Here is an 18,301-nt window from a genome sequence, read left to right as displayed (position 1 = left end):
AGATTCTTGGAGGTACAGAACTTCAATATACAATTGAATAGGATATTCATGTTGAAATAAACCCGAATATTTTCGGCTGACACTCGTCAGCAACTAGTAGAGAATTGGAAAGAACATTGTATATCAACAATCGTATCACAAAATATGACGTCACCAGCATGAAAGAGAGAGCGTTCAATGTATTATTTTTAGGTGGTACACGAACTATTTTTGTTGACAGAGTTTGGGTTGGTGTATTTTGATAAAAGTCGACTCCAAGGCACACAAGTGGAAGTGTGAACGGCACTTCCCAACGACGCGAAATCTGTCATCTCGATAATTATTCGCACAAATCGGATTATCTGACAGATGTTTGCCGATGGCAGAATTAATGGCCTTTGATCGGTCAGCATCAAGCTTAAACGGATGAGTTAAGGGTGAGCTTTTCACCGAGCGCGATGCACGTATTCTGATAAATCTGGGGACATACTGGTTTGTGCGTTCCTGCAGATGCTTCTTCCCACGTAGCCACAATTACAGTGGCACTTATATTCGTACACTACTTTGTTGAAGTGCAGGGAGCACGTCTTTGCGTGTTCTAGTTGCTGACGATTACACCTGACGAGTGTCAGCCGAAAATATTCGGGTTTATTTCAATATGAATATACTATTCAATTGTATAATCAACCAGAGATGTCTAGCGTGTCAGTTCTGGTCTTTGGTATTACTCACACGGCTGACCAGTGGCGGCTCGTGACAATATCGGGTGGTGGGCAAGGGCCGCAAGCGACTTGTTATCAATATGACGTCACAGTAGCGTTTTTCAACGTTCATGATGGCCACATGAATTTCCCGTAAACAATGATTTTTAACGTAGGTGCCGCGAGAGGTTTGCCGGTGGCGTGACTTGAAGTGCGGTGACAAATGTTTTATTCATTGTTTTTTATTCAAATGATTATTTTACAAAATGTACGCGAACTAAGTATCGTTCCCATGCCACGAATCAATCATCAGGTTATCCTTAGTAGCATGCGTTATGATTTCGTGGTAGAGATTACGCAAGCGCCGAGTAAGACTATACCAAAAATACACAGACCAACTACCTACAAAGAGCATTCGCATGACACCCTGTGGTGTTTTAATCGTTCCATGCTCAGCAATTCTGTAAAGTGCTACAGCGCCTCCGACCCGATTTGTATATGGTAGGATTCTCGTCCCGAAAGCGAGTCAAATCGATTTGCCCTCGTTTTTCGAAGCCCGTCCGAAAGTGTTTGGTACACGATCCTGATGCGTTACGACCAGGGGATAGGCAATCAAAGCGGTGGCACCCATAAACGTAAAACATTATAAAAAGCCAGCTGTTATCCATGGAAGATTAATTACGAGTCTGCCTGCCATCATTCAAGCAGGAATCAAAGCATTGTGTTAAATTGAAATGCGAGCACATATCGCATTAAACAATTTCATGAATAAATTATTTCATCTTGATGAATTTTTCACTTTTTTTCCATAGCCATAACAAAATATATCGGTAAATTAACTGTCAGTGTGCCTCGAGTAATAAGGATGAAAACCACTCACTTTTCCTTAGCCATAGACATGGTTGAGTTACCTGGGCTCACTTGATTGAAATTATTCGGAAAGAACATGATGTGTACAGTCGTCCGCCAACCAGCATTAATTTATGTCTTGTATAAGAGATTGCGTATGCCTAACTGGAAAGGTCAACGAGTTCGGACACATACGCAATTGTTATCTCATAGATTGGACAAGGAAATGTCATATTGAATCCAAAACATCATTCTGAAGAACTACGGATAGCAGCCTCGGAAATTCGGTCCCGGTACAGCTTGGGAGATTCTGGCCTCGAGGCTGGAGACTGTCACACGACACATACGGCTTACGGTCTATAGTGTCTATATGTCTGCTGCAAAATCGCCTTCGGAAAATATATTACCGAATAAATACGTGGATGAAAGCCGAAAACTTGGTACACTGTTACATGAAATCATCGAGAAGTATAGCCTCATGACCGTTTTCGGTATGGTACACTGTCAAAATTAATACGAACAGATCAACGCCGAATTTTGCGTAATATTTACTGAGGAATCGGCTGATCAAGCGATTAGCTGTTAGCCGCCATCGAAAACGAAACAGCTATCGCGCTTGACAGGGGTTGTAATTGTGAGCAAATGGCCCGAAGGCCACCATTCCACGGTGAAATTGACATTGGAGAATATAAAATAAAACTAAATATTTGAATGCAAACCGAGGATGTTAGTAAACTGTTTCATGATACCATCATCTCATCACCTATCTCAGTATGGAACACAGATACACCGGCTTTTGCGTGAAATCCGCAATGCGTTAGGTAGGCTAAGTGTCAGATCAGCCCACATCTCTACCATACTCGAACTTAATAACGAAATTGCTGCCCTAATCATTGAGTGTCAACCTTGAGACTTGGCACGGCGTTCGATACTAAAATCAAGACATACCATGTAAAAGTTCATGACGGATCTAGCTAAGGAGCATCGTTAAAATCAATGGAGACCAATACCGGCTTTGCGTGAAATATGTTTGCGATACATGACCGATCAGCACACACTCGACTTTGGAAACGGAATTACTACCCTAAACTTTGAGTAGAAACCCTGAAACTTAGGACAGTGTTAAATACCACCATCACGACATGACATACCAAGTTTCAAGAATTATCATGGTGTGAAACACCATCAAAATCGACCTGTACCAGCAACGGTCGACTCAACGCATATCACGGTATCCGAGTTCAGATATAGATACGATTGTTACATCACACCTTAGGGGCGAGTAGGCATATTTGCCCCGGTTGCTCGGCCATTTTACGAATAAGAGAGAGTAAATCACCGTTTCTTTATTGTGCGCGGCTTTGAGAGAATAGATAGTGAAAGCTTGTTATGAGCGCTACCGGGGCAAGCCCCGGCTAGGCATTCACAAAGCGAAAACACAGAAGAGAATTCGATTTTCGCAGAGACTTCGCTATGTATGGGCGTTTGCAAGCGAAAGCACAAGAAGAACGCGGGTTTCGCTGTGATCTCGATATATATTGAGCGCTGTGCGTCTATAAATGGTTAAATTGTTATTGAACAGAATTTTAGGTGGGGCAATGCCCCAGTTGCCCTATAGGACGAGCCGCCACTGCGGCTGACTCTCACATGTGCAGATGTGCATGCGCAATGTGCATAGCCAAATAAATCTGCTTGAGACGCCATCTGTACCTTTACGTACCAATTTATCGCCTTACTACCGTAAGCATCGAATTTTGCGGGTTGATGAACTATATCGCCTCGAAGTATCAAAAGTTGTTCACAAGTATTTTTCCAATAGTCTGCCTCCTGTGTTTGATGACTTTTTCATACCTGCTAAACATGTCCATTCCCATTACACGAGATCCTCGTCTAAAGGAAACATCTACCTACCCCCACCCAATAGCAACCTAACTAAGAGATCTATCGACTACTCGGGACCTATCATCTGGAATGCATTACCACCACATATCCGTGAATTGCCCTATAATAGATTCAAAAAAGCCCTACTTGATCACCTCTTGTCGTTACACTAACACTGTTGCCCTACCTCGCCCAGACATTGCTTCATTGATCATTTGCCACCATTGTTTAATTTTTTTTTCTATTTTCCTTTAACTAAACATTTCTTTACAGCCAGACTGTTCAGAGTCAAGTGTACCTGTTTGATGCTGGTGTGATCAGACTAGATGACCTACACGGTCTTATCGATCATTCCTATCTAATACCGAATACTGTGCACGCATATTTTCTGTACCACCATCACTGCCGTTTGTTATGTATTTTGGTTCGATGAAAATAAAGACTCTCTCTCTCTCTCGTGCCCTTGCTGCACATATACTACTATATGGGCAGTACCTCCTGACGAGATTCGACCAAGATGTTTGGCCCGGCCAATCACAGTGATGGTGACTTGGTGAGTTTATATTTTCATCCGATCAAGACACACGCGATAACAGATAGGAGCATGCCGAACGACCAGTTGCGGTCTCTCAATCTGCAGTTCTTTCGATGTTGATCTCTATTCCGCGGCCCTTTCTTGCTCTTTTCATTCCTTGCATGTTCTTTCATCGGGTCTTTTGTGCGGGGGAAGATGAGCCCAGATAAACCTCCGACGCGAAATCGAACCCGGGCCGCAGTTGCTTATCGCTACCATTACGATAACTCCCCCAAAAATGAAACTATAGCCTACAGCCCAGTGGTCCCAAGATAAGTCTCTGGGATATTATTAAATGTAAATAATTCTGGATTCCTCTTTACTCAGAAAACCACCGTATTCTTAAAGCTGAAGGCAAAAGCTTTGCAGGAGCGTTACTTTCCACTCAAGATTATTACCTCTTTGGTGTCGAGGTCATTCAGCGTCACTTCACAACCCTTTGCAAATTTTTTAGCAAACCTCACTTTCTCGATGCAATCAAGCAGGAATTTGAGAGTTTCTTATAAGCAACTGTGTCTTACGTACGATAACGGTATTCTTACAGTAAGTAGGTATAGCCTATCCCCTATGGTACCAGCACTCAACAGACGACTGAAAAAGGAAACATGCCTCACACGAAAAAATACGCGTTACCGGCACTAGTTTTGCCTAAAAACCTGTCACGAAGTCTTAAATCATAACCTACTCCAGTACTTCGCTACTGACCACCTATGATAGACACACTCATTGTTTATCAGGCTAAATTAACCCACCCCAACCTTACACAATTAGCAACACCAAAACATCACGCAGGTTCAATTTTATTGAATCTCGCATCTATTTTTGGCCTCAACGCCGAAAGCGATATCAAAATCGCCTCCTCCGTCCTGATCGTACCGCTACCTTGCTGCGGGCAAGTGTTAAGATAATGACTAAACAACAGCGCCGGGTCGTCGATGCCTTCCAAATCGTCGTCAGCGGCCAAACTCTCTTCAAGTCCCTTAACACCGCCAAAAACGATCAACAAATGTTTAAATTTCGGCAGTGTAAACTTGTCTACGGATACACCACGTTCAGAAGTACCTATGGCTAAATCGTACTTATCCCCGAACGTACAGTCCGCGAAAACGCTACTCAAACTAGACGCTAACCGCACCGAATAACCCCAGTATATACCCGCTTTGATTCTGGGCTCTGAAGGCGAAACCGCTTTTCCTTTAAAGTATTTTCGTTTTTCTTTTTCCGATTTCAACATTTTTACGGTAACGCGAACGTTAGTCTGCAGTTTCTTGTCGATTTGCACAATTTTCAAAGCCCCACAATCCACAAAAGACCCTTTCCCGTCTTTCGTGGGTCTATCTAGCACCACGCCTTCCCTGTACGGTACGTCGTCTTCCATTCTCATATGGTGCGGCGAATCGAGCGGGTTCAGCAGGCCGGCGTACTTTAAATCGTGGTGTCTGGGCAGGATGAACTTGCGGAGGTACTGCGGGCACTCGAGGTATTGGAGGATTCGGGCGAGTTGGACGCAGCCGTTTCCCTTTTTGCCGACGCCGCGAAATTCGCCTTCCATTGAGAGCTTTTTGTCGGAGGGTTCGGTTTCGTTGAAAATGATGATCTCGTCCACCTGTGACACAGTTATAATTATTTGAACAGCTTCTTTGAGGTACAGAACTTCAATATACAATTGAATAGTATATTCATATTGAAATGAGCCCCAATATTTTCGGCTGACACTCGTCAGGGGTAATCGTCAGCAACTAGTAGAGAATTCGAAAGAACAGCGTATAATTATGGTTAAGAATTATATAAATGTAGGTGGCTAGATTTATATTAAATAATTAAAGAACATGCCACCTTGAATAGGCTACTGTTATTTTCAAACACAAAATTTTGTGCTCCAATAACTTCTACTTGTAGGCATCGAGCCAAATTTATTGCGCACCGTTTTTTCAGACGACCTAGCAATTTCATGTAGTAGCCCAGGGCCGGCCAACCCGTGGCCCGCGAGAAGGTTTTGAGTGGCCCTCGAGGTAATTCCCGAAATTTCTAATCTCATCAAAACTGGATTGCACAGATTGTGAACTTGCAAGGACAACCAAAAATTTGATTGGTCTGGCCGCAACACTTGAGATGTGATGACTAAAATATCAGCTTCGACTCATTGACAGATCCATCAACCATTCACGTATTGGCATATCTTCGTACACTACAATAAAGCAGAATAATTTGCGATAGATTTATCAGAGGTAAAAATTTTCTACAAGCTTAGCGCAATATGTTGTCACTCGATTTCTTGTTCTTAATACTGTCGTCCTTTTGTGAAAATTGAAGAACACCCAATGTATCAGATTGAGTCTAACTATATACACGATTAGGAGACAAAAGTGTCGTTCAACATATGCGACCTTGCGTTTGCGCTCGCAGTAAAACTATGACACCTAGGCCCGAAATGATTGACGCATGTTGGTCGCAGCTTTCGATATCGATATGTCCATGCGCCGAATAGCCCAGTCCTCGCAAACTTAGCCCAGCGATATACAGCAGGCCCGCAATATAGTCAAATGACAATATTATTGACGTATGAACTTCAAAAAATTTTCGCGCTTGGCGCGGATAGTGGCCCGCGCAAAGGTTCGTCAATCAAATGTGGCCCTTTGGCTCAAAAGGTTGGCCAGCCCTGTAGTAGCCAGTAAAATTGAAAAATTTTTTACATTCAATTGTATCAAATACATCAAAAACGTCCTCTACAGGTTGGAATGGAGTTAAAATTGGTGTGCAGCGTTGTTTAAGGCAACCAAATTTTATCAAGTAGGCAAAAAAACTTGAAAAAAGCTACTTTTGAAATTTAGGCCTATGTAAATTTTGTAATAGAAAAAAATAAAAAGTAAAGAATGCTCAAGTGAGCACTTGATATATTCGCTCAGTCAAGTGGTTGTGAGTTAAGGTTACTTCTACTTTTGTACATACTTGGAATTCATTACCCATACTTGAGCACCAACAATGACCACTTCTACTTATTCGGAATACCTTCCACTACTTATTGAGGTTGCAACGACCCGAGTCGAGATTTTTGGTGACTCGACTCCAGTAAATTTTTGTATCGACTCGATTTGTACCCGAGTCGTGAGTCAAAAACAAATCTCAATGTTTTGAGCACCCTCTAACCTACCGGGCCATAATAAATAAAACCAACCTGAAAAATCACGCATGCTCTGGCTATTTGCCCCGCCAAATAAGTCCTGAGTTCCGGAGACTGCGCGTTGTCCAAAATAGAGCCCGGCAGCGCAACACTGACAGTATACCCCCGACCAGACGTTGATATATCTTCCTCGACGTCACTTTCATGCGATTCCATATTCTTCGGGACTTCTTTTTTCTTCACGACGCTCTTTTCCAACCTCTGCAACTTCCTCTCTTCGTCGAATTTCTTTTTCTGCGCCTTACGATCAGCATAGCCGTCTTTGATGTGTCTTTTCAGCGATTGCCGATTCAACACTTCCAAAAAGTCAGACATGATCTATTCTATCCTACTGGTAAAGATTTTAACTGTAAATTCAAAAACAGAATAATTTAGTCAAGCCACACATAACATAAAACTTACAGTGATGGATAAATCTGCTGTATCTCACAACACACGAATAACATTAAATCAAAAGGTTACCTGAAATCAGAAGTCAACAGCGCTTGCACGAAATGAATCGTGTATTATCCTAGCATAATACCAGTAGGCCTATATGCCAAACAGAACTCAATGGCAATGCGATGATTGGCAATAAAAGATACTGTGAATGCAAGTCACACTTTATTTGGCTGGCTGATATTATAAAATTCTTCCAGGCTCAATTTTGCAAACAGAAGCAGATCAATGAATATTATTATCAAGGATCACATATTCCTGCTAATAAGTAAATTCTTTTCTGTCAACAAAATGAGTTTGCGTGTAATCGAAAAATAGGAAATTGAGCTAAACCATATGTTCGCCTCAATTATTCGACTTTTCATGTCCGTGATGACATGTTTGGCCATATATCTGATAGTTGCTGATGATTAATCCGGGCGAGTGTCAGCGTAAAATATTCGGGTTTATTTCAATATCAATATACTATTCAAATAAATTACTGTAAATACTCACTATATTATAGACTCTGACCTCAAGCATTCAAGAATATTCGATGACCCATTACATAAACTTTTCGACACACGAGCAATCTCAATCAAACCAGCGATAACACAAATTGCACAATACCAAATCTACGTTAAACAACAAATAGAATCACAGTTCTTAAAACAAAACCCATCTGACGTTATCAGCAGATTTAAATATAAAATATGAAGTCCATATTTTGCTCTCGGGTGTAAAAGTAGTGACTACTTATAGATATTTTGGAAAATTCGTCAACACTAGGTGACAGACTTATACCGGACTTTCAAAATTTGCAATTGGAACTACAACTACTCAACCAGTAGCTAGCTGACTGTCGACTTACTAGGTAGTTTTGCATAAGACCGCTTGGTATCATCTCACAGTTAACATATCCACAGTAGGGTTTTTCAAGAATAATTTTTTCTTCAAATTTTAATGGCTATTTGAAAAATTGGTAAGTTTGCTAAAAAAAACTCTGGACACCAAATTCAGCCCAATTCCAGAAGCGAAGCTATTCAAGTTACAAATTTCAAGTTTCCGTGGAATTGGTAAGCTGTCTAAAAAAAACAATACATGAGAAATTTGATTCAATTCCAAGCAGTAGAAGCGAAGATATTGAAATTAAAAATTTTGGATTTGAAAAAATAGTAGCCTATTTACGTTGGGAATTCTTTAATTAATTGAATTATAGAACTACCCCACGAAAATACTACTATTTCAAATAACTTTTCATAAGACAAAACCAGTGTAAGGCATTCGCATATTCAATAAATTGAGCTAATCATCATATCGATTTAGACGCTCAGAGTTTTTGTTACTTGAAACTTTGCTCGCATCGTTTGAACCATCCAATCGCACTTCTGGTTTTTTTTGAATCGGAACCTCATTAGGGGCACTTTCAGAATTGCTATTCCCGTTTCCTGGGGCGCTACCTTGGCCGTAGAATATGCTCGGCACAAACGAATACTTGACGGCGGACCAAATGGCTTTGCCCGCACGCTCTTGAATTTCTTTATCGGAAATCACGTCAGACGTGACTCTCTGGCCTAGCGCGATCCCCTGGTTTTTGACAGTGTCGGAATCTAAGACGTCACGAAAAAAATCGGACATCATGGACTGCACTTCCGGAGTCTTTGTCAGATCTTCCAGTAATATTTGTAGGGAACGTCTGACGCTTTCGTGCTGAATTATAGAGTTCACTTGTGACATCACGATGTCGCGGGTGGAATCGTTTTGAAGTATTCCGAGAATGATCGTCTGGAATGAAGATGGCATATTAAAAAAAGTGCTGGAATTTGATACCAACGTTTAGTTTCACAAAAATCAGACAACACGAACTGTAATCAGTCAATCTATATTGAAATGAACCCAAACATTTTCAGCTGACACTCGTCAGGGGTAATCGTCAGCAACTAGTAGAGAATTGAAGAAAACAGTGATACATGGTCAGCATCTTACATTGTTTAAATTTTCTATTGCAATCAATGACAAATATAGACTAATGCTTATAACTTGGTAACTTACAGACAATCGTATCCTGAGTAAGTCCAGCACCCTCGGATCGTTCAATAAATCCAATATGGTTGAGATAGCTGCTTCCCTGATAGGCTCGCTAACAATGATACCTTGTAAATTGAGGGAGATGTTTTTATGACGTTACAAATCTTGTGGTAAAAAGGTTATGGAATCTAGCTCAAAAGGAGAAACTTACACAACTTCTCAAATTTGAACGGCTTTAGAGTCATTGCTACCCTTGGACATGAAATAAACTAGGAAGGATGTATCTGGTTATCTGGACACATATATAAGCTATAGGAAATATGCTTTACCTCTAATGGGTAGACCGTAGAGTGATACTGGTATTTCTTTTATAAATTGATTTCGATATCGGCTCAAATAATATTGGCAAACCGATAAGCCGTAGGGATCTATTGAAATTATAGATGTTACAAGACATAAAAACCAGGGTGAAGTTAGCCCTCAACGATTTGGCCCTCAAAGTAAAAATTACCAACTAATATACTCACGACAGCATGAATCCAATGGATCACCATTCATGAAATATCGACCATGATCTGTAAATCTCAAACGCCACACGTAGTATTTTCATGAAATCAAATCAAAGCTTTGGCCTGCAACAAACCTAGAATGATGATATTTCGCTTGACGTAACAAACCCGATCTGCACATCCCTCTGGTTACTTATGCCACCATTATATTTTTTTATAATTAACATGATCTCTCTACAGTGGAAAATAAAGAGCGTCGAATCTTGAAATCAGAACGAATAAAACTACTACCTAGCGCAATAATCACACACCGAGTCTTGACTTCTGACAGGAGCCGATTAGGGTCCAGATCCGAGGATGAAGATTCTCTCTTAAGACAAATTAACATGATCGCTCTACAGTGGAAAAAATAAAAAGCGTCGAATATTGGAATCAGAACGAATAACTCTAATACCTAGCACAATAATCACACTAAAAGTCTTGACTTCTGACAGGAGCCGATTAGGGTCCAGATCCGAGGATGAAGATTCTCTGTTTAGACAAATTAACATGATCGCTCTGCAGTGGAAAAAATAAAGAGCGTCGAATATTGAAATCAGAACGAATAAAACTACTACCTAGCACATTAATCACACACCAACTCTTGACTTCTGACAGGAGCCGATTAGGGTCCAGATCAGAGGATGAAGATTCTCTGTTAAGACGAATTAACATGATCGCTCTGCAGTGGAAAAAATAAAGAGCGTCGAATATTGAAATCAGAACGAATAAAACTACTACCTAGCACAATAATCACACACCAAGTCTTGACTTCTGACAGGAGCCGATTAGGGTCCAGATCAGAGGATGAAGATTCTCTGTTGAGACGAATCAACATGATCGCTCTGCAGTGGAAAAAATAAAGAGCGTCGAATATTGAAATCAGAACGAATGAAACTACTACCTAGCACATTAATCACCCACCGAGTCTTGACTTCTGACAGGAACCGATTAGGGTCCAGATCAGAGGATGAAGATTCTCTGTTTAGACAAATTAACATGATCGCTCTGCAGTGGAAAAAATAAAGAGCGTCGAATATTGAAATCAGAACGAATGAAACTACTACCTAGCACATTAATCACACACCGAGTCTTGACTTCTGACAGGAGCCGATTAGGGTCCAGATCCGAGGATGAAGATTCTCTGTTAAGACAAATTAACATGATCGCTCTACAGTGGAAAAAATAAAAAGCGTCGAATATTGGAATCAGAACGAATAACTCTAATACCTAGCACAAGAATCACACACCAAGTCTTGACTTCTGACAGGAGCCGATTAGGGTCCAGATCCGAGGATGAAGATTCTCTGTTAAGACGAATTAACATGATCGCTCTGCAGTGGAAAAAATAAAGAGCGTCGATTATTTAAATCAGAACGAATAAAACTACTACCTAGCACTTTAATCACACACCAAGTCTTGACTTCTGACAGGAGCCGATTAGGGTCCAGATCAAAGGATGAAGATTCTCTGTTTAGACAAATTAACATGATCGCTCTGCAGTGGAAAAAATAAAGAGCGTCGAATATTGGAATCAGAACGAATAAAACTACTACCTAGCACATTAATCACACACCAAGTCTTGACTTCTGACAGGAACCGATTAGGGTCCAGATCAGAGGATGAAGATTCTCTCTTAAGACAAAATAATATGATCGCTCTGCAGTGGAAAAAATAAAGAGCGTCGAATATTGAAATCAGAACGAATAAAACTACTACCTAGCACATTAATCACACACCAAGTCTTGACTTCTGACAGGAGCCGATTAGGGTCCAGATCAGAGGATGAAGATTCTGTGGACCCTAATCGGCTCCTGTCAGAAGTCAAGACTCGGTGGGTGATTAATGTGCTAGGTAGTAGTTTCATTCGTTCTGATTTCAATATTCGACGCTCTTTATTTTTTCCACTGCAGAGCGATCATGTTGATTCGCCTCAACAGAGAATCTTCATCCTCTGATCTGGACCCTAATCGGCTCCTGTCAGAAGTCAAGACTTGGTGTGTGATTAATGTGCTAGGTATTAGATTAATGCGTCCTGATTCCAATATTCGACGCTCTTTATTTTTTCCACTGCAGAGCGATCATGTTAATTTGTCTAAACAGAGAATCTTCATCCTCTGATCTGGACCCTAATCGGTTCCTGTCAGAAGTCAAGACTTGGTGTGTGATTAATGTGCTAGGTAGTAGTTTTATTCGTTCTGATTCCAATATTCGACGCTCTTTATTTTTTCCACTGCAGAGCGATCATGTTAATTTGTCTTTACAGAGAATCTTCATCCTCTGATCTGGACCCTAATCGGCTCCTGTCAGAAGTCAAGACTCGGTGTGTGATTAATGTGCTAGGTAATAGTTTCATTCGTTCTGATTTCAATATTCGACGCTCTTTATTTTTTCCACTGCAGAGCGATCATGTTAATTTGTCTTTACAGAGAATCTTCATCCTCTGATCTGGACCCTAATCGGCTCCTGTCAGAAGTCAAGACTCTGTGTGTGATTAATGTGCTAGGTAATAGTTTCATTCGTTCTGATTTCAATATTCGACGCTCTTTAGTTTTTCCACTGCAGAGCGATCATGTTAATTTGTCTAAACAGAGAATCTTCATCCTCTGATCTGGACCCTAATCGGTTCCTGTCAGAAGTCAAGACTCGGTGGGTGATTAATGTGCTAGGTAGTAGTTTTATTCGTTATGATTCCAATATTCGACGCTCTTTATTTTTTCCACTGCAGAGCGATCATGTTAATTTGTCTAAACGGAGAATCTTCATCCTCTGATCTGGACCCTAATCGGTTCCTGTCAGAAGTCAAGACTCGGTGGGTGATTAATGTGCTAGGTAGTAGTTTTATTCGTTATGATTCCAATATTCGACGCTCTTTATTTTTTCCACTGCAGAGCGATCATGTTAATTTGTCTAAACAGAGAATCTTCATCCTTTGATCTGGACCCTAATCGGCTCCTGTCAGAAGTCAAGACTTGGTGTGTGATTAAAGTGCTAGGTAGTAGTTCTATTCGTTCTGATTCCAATATTCGACGCTCTTTATTTTTACTACTGTAGAGCGATCATGTTAATTTGTCTAAACGGAGAATCTTCATCCTCTGATCTGGACCCTAATCGGCTCCTGTCAGAAATCAAGACTTGGTGTGTGAATAATGTGCTAGGTATTAGATTCATTCGTTCTGATTCCAATATTCGATGCTCTTTATTTTTTCCACTGCAGAGCGATCATGTTAATTTGTCTAAACAGAGAATCTTCATCCTCTGATCTGGACCCTAATCGTCTCCTGTCAGAAGTCAAGACTCGGTGTGTGATTAACCTTTGTCCGACTGCATGGGTACAATTGTACCCATTCCAATTTTAAAATACGACAGTCTTTTTCCTAGAAACCCGAGAGACCTGAAACTTCCTGACATCTTTACATTTCTGTGTTAGATTATGCAGACTAAATGTCGGCAAAAAATCTTTACACGTTACCGAGATTTAGGGTCGAGTTGTTTTTACACCCTTAACAGGCGGTATGGGTACAATTGTACCCTTGCACATTGTGTATCTAAATAATGCCAGTATACATAACACAAAGACAATTTTTTGAATGTTGAATGAAACAGAGTACAGAAATGATTTATTTGACACAGAAATATGAAAGAAAACTTAGTCGAGATGGGTTTAGTAAGTGTCACAAGTAATACACTTTGTTTTTGTTATGGAGTGTTCGTCGCACAAAGGATGAACGCAAGCCACGCAGCCTTTCCTGGTTTTACGTCGTTTTCATTTCTGATCTCTGCAGACATAGCAACTGCCAACCATCGGTGTAGCTCCTCGATTTCCATGGGGTTCTTTGGGGTTAGCTTCTGCCCCTTCTGGCGGTGTCGCAATGGGCCGTCCTAGAACCATTTCCACTGCAGCTCGAAGGAAGCGGTTTCTCATCCTCATGCGATTGGTAGAGCGAGCTTTCACTGAAGGCATACATAGCTGTTTCGCAAGATATTTCAGGAACTTTCTCCGTTTGTCCTTTTTCCCGCACTGTCCGTCGTTTTACTGTGTATTCAACCAGCATTTTGTCCATTGTGTCCACCCCCCCCTTTGGTTTTATTATAGTACCTGATGATCTCTGGTTTGTTTGATTGTGTTGCTTCGACTTCTCCGGTCATGTGCATGGATGAGAGAAGCACAACTGCTCTGTTTTTCTTTGGCACATATGAGCAGACTGTTGCATCTCGACGGTAGGCGAAATTGGTCGAGTGAAGTACTCTTTCCTTGCCAGGCTGCATGTTGCTTGGCAAAAACCTCTTGTTTTTTCTGACTGTTCCAACTTAAAGTCATGTCCCAGGTGTTCAATACTTTAGCTAGCTGCATACCTGTGAAGAAATTATCGGTGGTTTCTTCCAGAGCCTTTATACAAACAGACCAGGTCCAAAACTGTTCGCTCACCAACATTTGTTTGTCGGGGACCATTTATTGGTTTTCCAGTATAAAGCTGACCATGCAGTATGGGTAGGCGTTTGATGCATCACAAGCCCAGAACACCTTGATACCATATTTAGCTGGTTTAGATGGTACATAATGTGTGAATTTGGTATGTCCTCGAAATGGAAACAATTGTTCATCTATAGTGATACATTCATGTGGCTTGCAGGCTCTCTCAAAATTTTTATTCAGCATTAGCCACAGATCTCGTATTGGTACAGCTTTATCTGTTTGAACACGCTCTGCACGAGTATTATCGTTGTCAAATCTGATAAATCTGAGCATCAACTTGAAGCGGTCACGAGACGTAGCTGCACGTATAAGAGGCAAAGCATCTGCTTTCCACATATTGTCCAGATTCTCTTTGTTATTCCTGTGTACACCAGCAGCAATAAGGATGCCAATAAATGCCCTGAGCTCAACTTCAGTAAAGGGCTCGATTGTTCTTAGTGGTGGCCGTTCAGAAGCATTACAAAATCTTTCTGCGAGATTGTTGTTAAAAGCTTCATCAACTCTTCTAGCTTTCGATTTGTTTCTCTTAGTATGATGTCACACGTCTCTGGACTCATGATGGATTTGAACAGCTAAGGCAAGAGACGAAGGGAGAGGAAACGAAGTGGGACGACTGGCATGACGATAACTGATCGCAGGGGCAGAAAGGATGATAAAAATAAAAGGGGAATGGAGAGAGAACTGGTGCAGCAACACGTGCTATACTTCCCTAGAGCACAGTATTTAAACGCTCTGACCAATAAATACGGCATACCGTACAAAAAATATACCTAACTTGGAAATTTCAATGGAAAATGTACGTGGGTACAATTGTATCCATGCCGCCTGTTAGCGGTGTAAAAATATGCAGTCGGACAAAGGTTAAAGTGCTAGGTAGTAGTTCTATTCGTTCTGATTCCAATATTCGACGCTCTTTATTTTTACTACTGTAGAGCGATCATGTTAATTTGTCTAAACGGAGAATCTTCATCCTCTGATCTGGACCCTAATCGGCTCCTGTCAGAAGTCAAGACTTGGTGTGTGAATAATGTGCTAGGTATTAGATTCATTCGTTCTGATTCCAATATTCGATGCTCTTTATTTTTTCCACTGCAGAGCGATCATGTTAATTTGTCTAAACAGAGAATCTTCATCCTCTGATCTGGACCCTAATCGTCTCCTGTCAGAAGTCAAGACTTGGTGTGTGATTAAAGTGCTAGGTAGTAGTTCTATTCGTTCTGATTCCAATATTCGACGCTCTTTATTTTTACTACTGTAGAGCGATCATGTTAATTTGTCTAAACGGAGAATCTTCATCCTCTGATCTGGACCCTAATCGGCTCCTGTCAGAAGTCAAGACTTGGTGTGTGATTAATGTGCTAGGTATTAGATTCATTCGTCCTGATTCCAATATTCGACGCTCTTTATTTTTTCCACTGCAGAGCGATCATGTTAATTTGTCTAAACAGAGAATCTTCATCCTCTGATCTGGACCCTAATCGGTTCCTGTCAGAAGTCAAGACTTGGTGTGTGATTAATGTGCTAGGTACAAGTTTTATTCGTTCTGATTCCAATATTCGACGCTCTTTTTTTTTCCACTGCAGAGCGATCATGTTAATTTGTCTAAACAGAGAATCTTCATCCTCTGATCTGGACCCTAATCGGCTCCTGTCAGAAGTCAAGACTCGGTGTGTGATTAATGTGCTAGGTAGTAGTTCTATTCGTTCTGATTCCATTATTCGACGCTCTATATTTTTTCCACTGTAAAGCGATCATGTCAATTTGTCTAAACAGAGAATCTTCGTCCTCTGATCTGGACCCTAATCGGCTCCTGTCAGAAGTCAAGACTCGGTGTGTGATTAATGTGCTAGGTAGTAGTTCTATTCGTTCTGATTCCAATATTCGACGCTCCTTATTTTTTCCACTGTAGAGCGATCATGTTAATTTGTCTTACCAGATAATCTTCATCCTCGGATGTGCAGATCGGGTTTGATTCGTCAAGCGAAATATATTAGGTTATGTCTTAGTAATAGTTGAATCACCATAATCAACCCTTAAAATATTATCGTTCTAGGATTGTTGCAGGGCAATGCTTTGATTTGATTTCATGAAAATACTACGTGTGGCGTTTGAGATTTACAGATCATGGTCGATATTTCGAAAATGGTGATCCATTGGATGCATGTTGTCGTGAGTATGTTAGTTGGTAATTTTTACTTTGAGGGCCAAATCGTTGAGGGCTAACTTCACCCTGGTGACATAAAACCGTGAACTAGAACTAGTGTATCCTAAATTCAGTTTAAAAAAATATAATTTACCTTTTACAAAATCAGATGACACCGCTTTCGTATTTTCATCGTTGAGAATGTCTGCAAGAACATCTTTTGAAAGCTGTCCCGCTTTTGACACGATTTTCTCATCCTCCAGAGACTGACTCGCGACAGTCGAGACTTCGTCGACCACTTGTTGCCGGAGTTTATGCGGATATAAGTATAGATAACCACCAAAACAAACTGCAAAAACGTAAGTTTTCGATGTCAACTGCAAGAATTTACCGAAAATTTTACAACTAAATGCTACTCACTTATTACAGAAGAGACCACGCCACCGTAAAATCTTTTTGACCTCTGAAAACCAGCTTTTCTCATGCGTTTAGACAGAGCTTTCTCCAAGTCACTAAGCCGGGAATGTATATCCGAGTAATTCGGTGCGCTTTGTTTCTGTTTTACCTTCGCTGAGTCGGAGAAAAGCCTAGCAGTAGACGATGTATTTTTATATATTGATGAAAAGCTCCTCCATATCCACGACCATTTACTGTAAGACATAATGACAACAGAACTCTATCGATTCATTCCCGCTAAATCACATTTGGGATTTCGCAATCACATCAAAAAACATGGAAATCCTGGTCACATGAAAATCATTACGGGAACGACGAAAGCGGCGTAAACGACGGAGACGACGTAGTCTATGACCGACAGACAGATTCTATATTTTGTACAATTCTGGTTTGCACAAATATTCCGAAAAGACAATTATAGCGATACGACCACAGTGTGCTCTCCGAGTCAGCTGTAGTCATGGCTAAATAACGGTCCATCAAAATAAATCATATAACTGTCGGACAGTAACACCATAGCCTTTATAAAGGCTATGGTAACACAAAACAACTAGCTTCAGCCTGCCTGTTCGTTATCTTTGTTTGGGTCAATAGTTTCATTTTTTGTTGCTTCATGTCATGAGTAGGTTTTATGAACCAAGTGTTGTTGGTGTGATGCTAAATATACTTGGAGCTATCGATGAAAAAATACATTCATTCAAACTTGCTTTGTCGTCCCAATCGCCGAGAGTTGGAAGCTCTAAAACTTCGCTAGGCTGAAATCGCTACTGAAACGATATGCATTCGTTTGTAGTGCAAACGTGTGGCGTTATACTAGTCTAGCAATACAAGACACCGCGCATCCTCTTGAAGAATCAGATAGTTACTTGTCAGTCATTGACGGTTCTCTTACCCAGGCCGCAAAAGCAGACGCCTCACCAACGCGATATCTCATCGGCAGCAATGCAACCTCAAGTGTCCAAAATTACCTCGTGCCCCTGAGAATGTGTCGACGGACTAACACCATCAGGACACGTAGTCCAGTAAACTGGAACTACATTGCCAATCATATGCGAAATCTCGCCAGT

General features: G+C 40.9%; 2 protein-coding genes and 1 long non-coding RNA gene across 3 annotated transcripts; all 3 read right to left on the bottom strand.

The window, feature by feature from the left end:
• Positions 1 to 4,766: 4,766 nt before the first annotated feature.
• On the bottom strand, positions 4,767 to 7,488 carry LOC145450551 (28S rRNA (uridine-N(3))-methyltransferase-like). The gene is made up of 2 exons (XM_080329072.1): positions 7,160 to 7,488; positions 4,767 to 5,590 (listed from the first exon to the last, which is right to left on the bottom strand). The coding sequence occupies exons 1-2, from the start codon at positions 7,478 to 7,480 to the stop codon at positions 4,769 to 4,771; spliced, it is 1,143 nt and encodes a 380-aa protein (XP_080185198.1). The 5' UTR covers positions 7,481 to 7,488; the 3' UTR covers positions 4,767 to 4,768.
• A 25-nt stretch (positions 7,489 to 7,513) lies between these two features.
• Positions 7,514 to 17,511, bottom strand: LOC145450552 (uncharacterized). Its single transcript, XM_080329073.1, has 4 exons — positions 17,199 to 17,511; positions 16,933 to 17,127; positions 9,635 to 9,735; positions 7,514 to 9,367 (listed from the first exon to the last, which is right to left on the bottom strand). Exons 1-4 carry the CDS (start codon positions 17,437 to 17,439, stop codon positions 8,888 to 8,890), a joined length of 1,017 nt encoding a protein of 338 aa, XP_080185199.1. The 5' UTR covers positions 17,440 to 17,511; the 3' UTR covers positions 7,514 to 8,887.
• On the bottom strand, positions 10,650 to 11,332 carry LOC145450554 (uncharacterized). The gene is made up of 2 exons (XR_013918516.1): positions 11,226 to 11,332; positions 10,650 to 10,976 (listed from the first exon to the last, which is right to left on the bottom strand). It is a non-coding gene; the product is annotated as an uncharacterized LOC145450554 (long non-coding RNA).
• Positions 17,512 to 18,301: the final 790 nt, after the last annotated feature.

This window comes from Botryllus schlosseri, chromosome 11 (assembly GCF_051294905.1).
Source record: "Botryllus schlosseri isolate E-star chromosome 11, Bs_hap1, whole genome shotgun sequence".
NCBI lineage: Eukaryota > Metazoa > Chordata > Ascidiacea > Stolidobranchia > Styelidae > Botryllus > Botryllus schlosseri.
The sequence above is the reverse complement of the archived record's forward strand: the minus strand, read 5'-3'. Positions and strand labels throughout refer to the sequence as shown.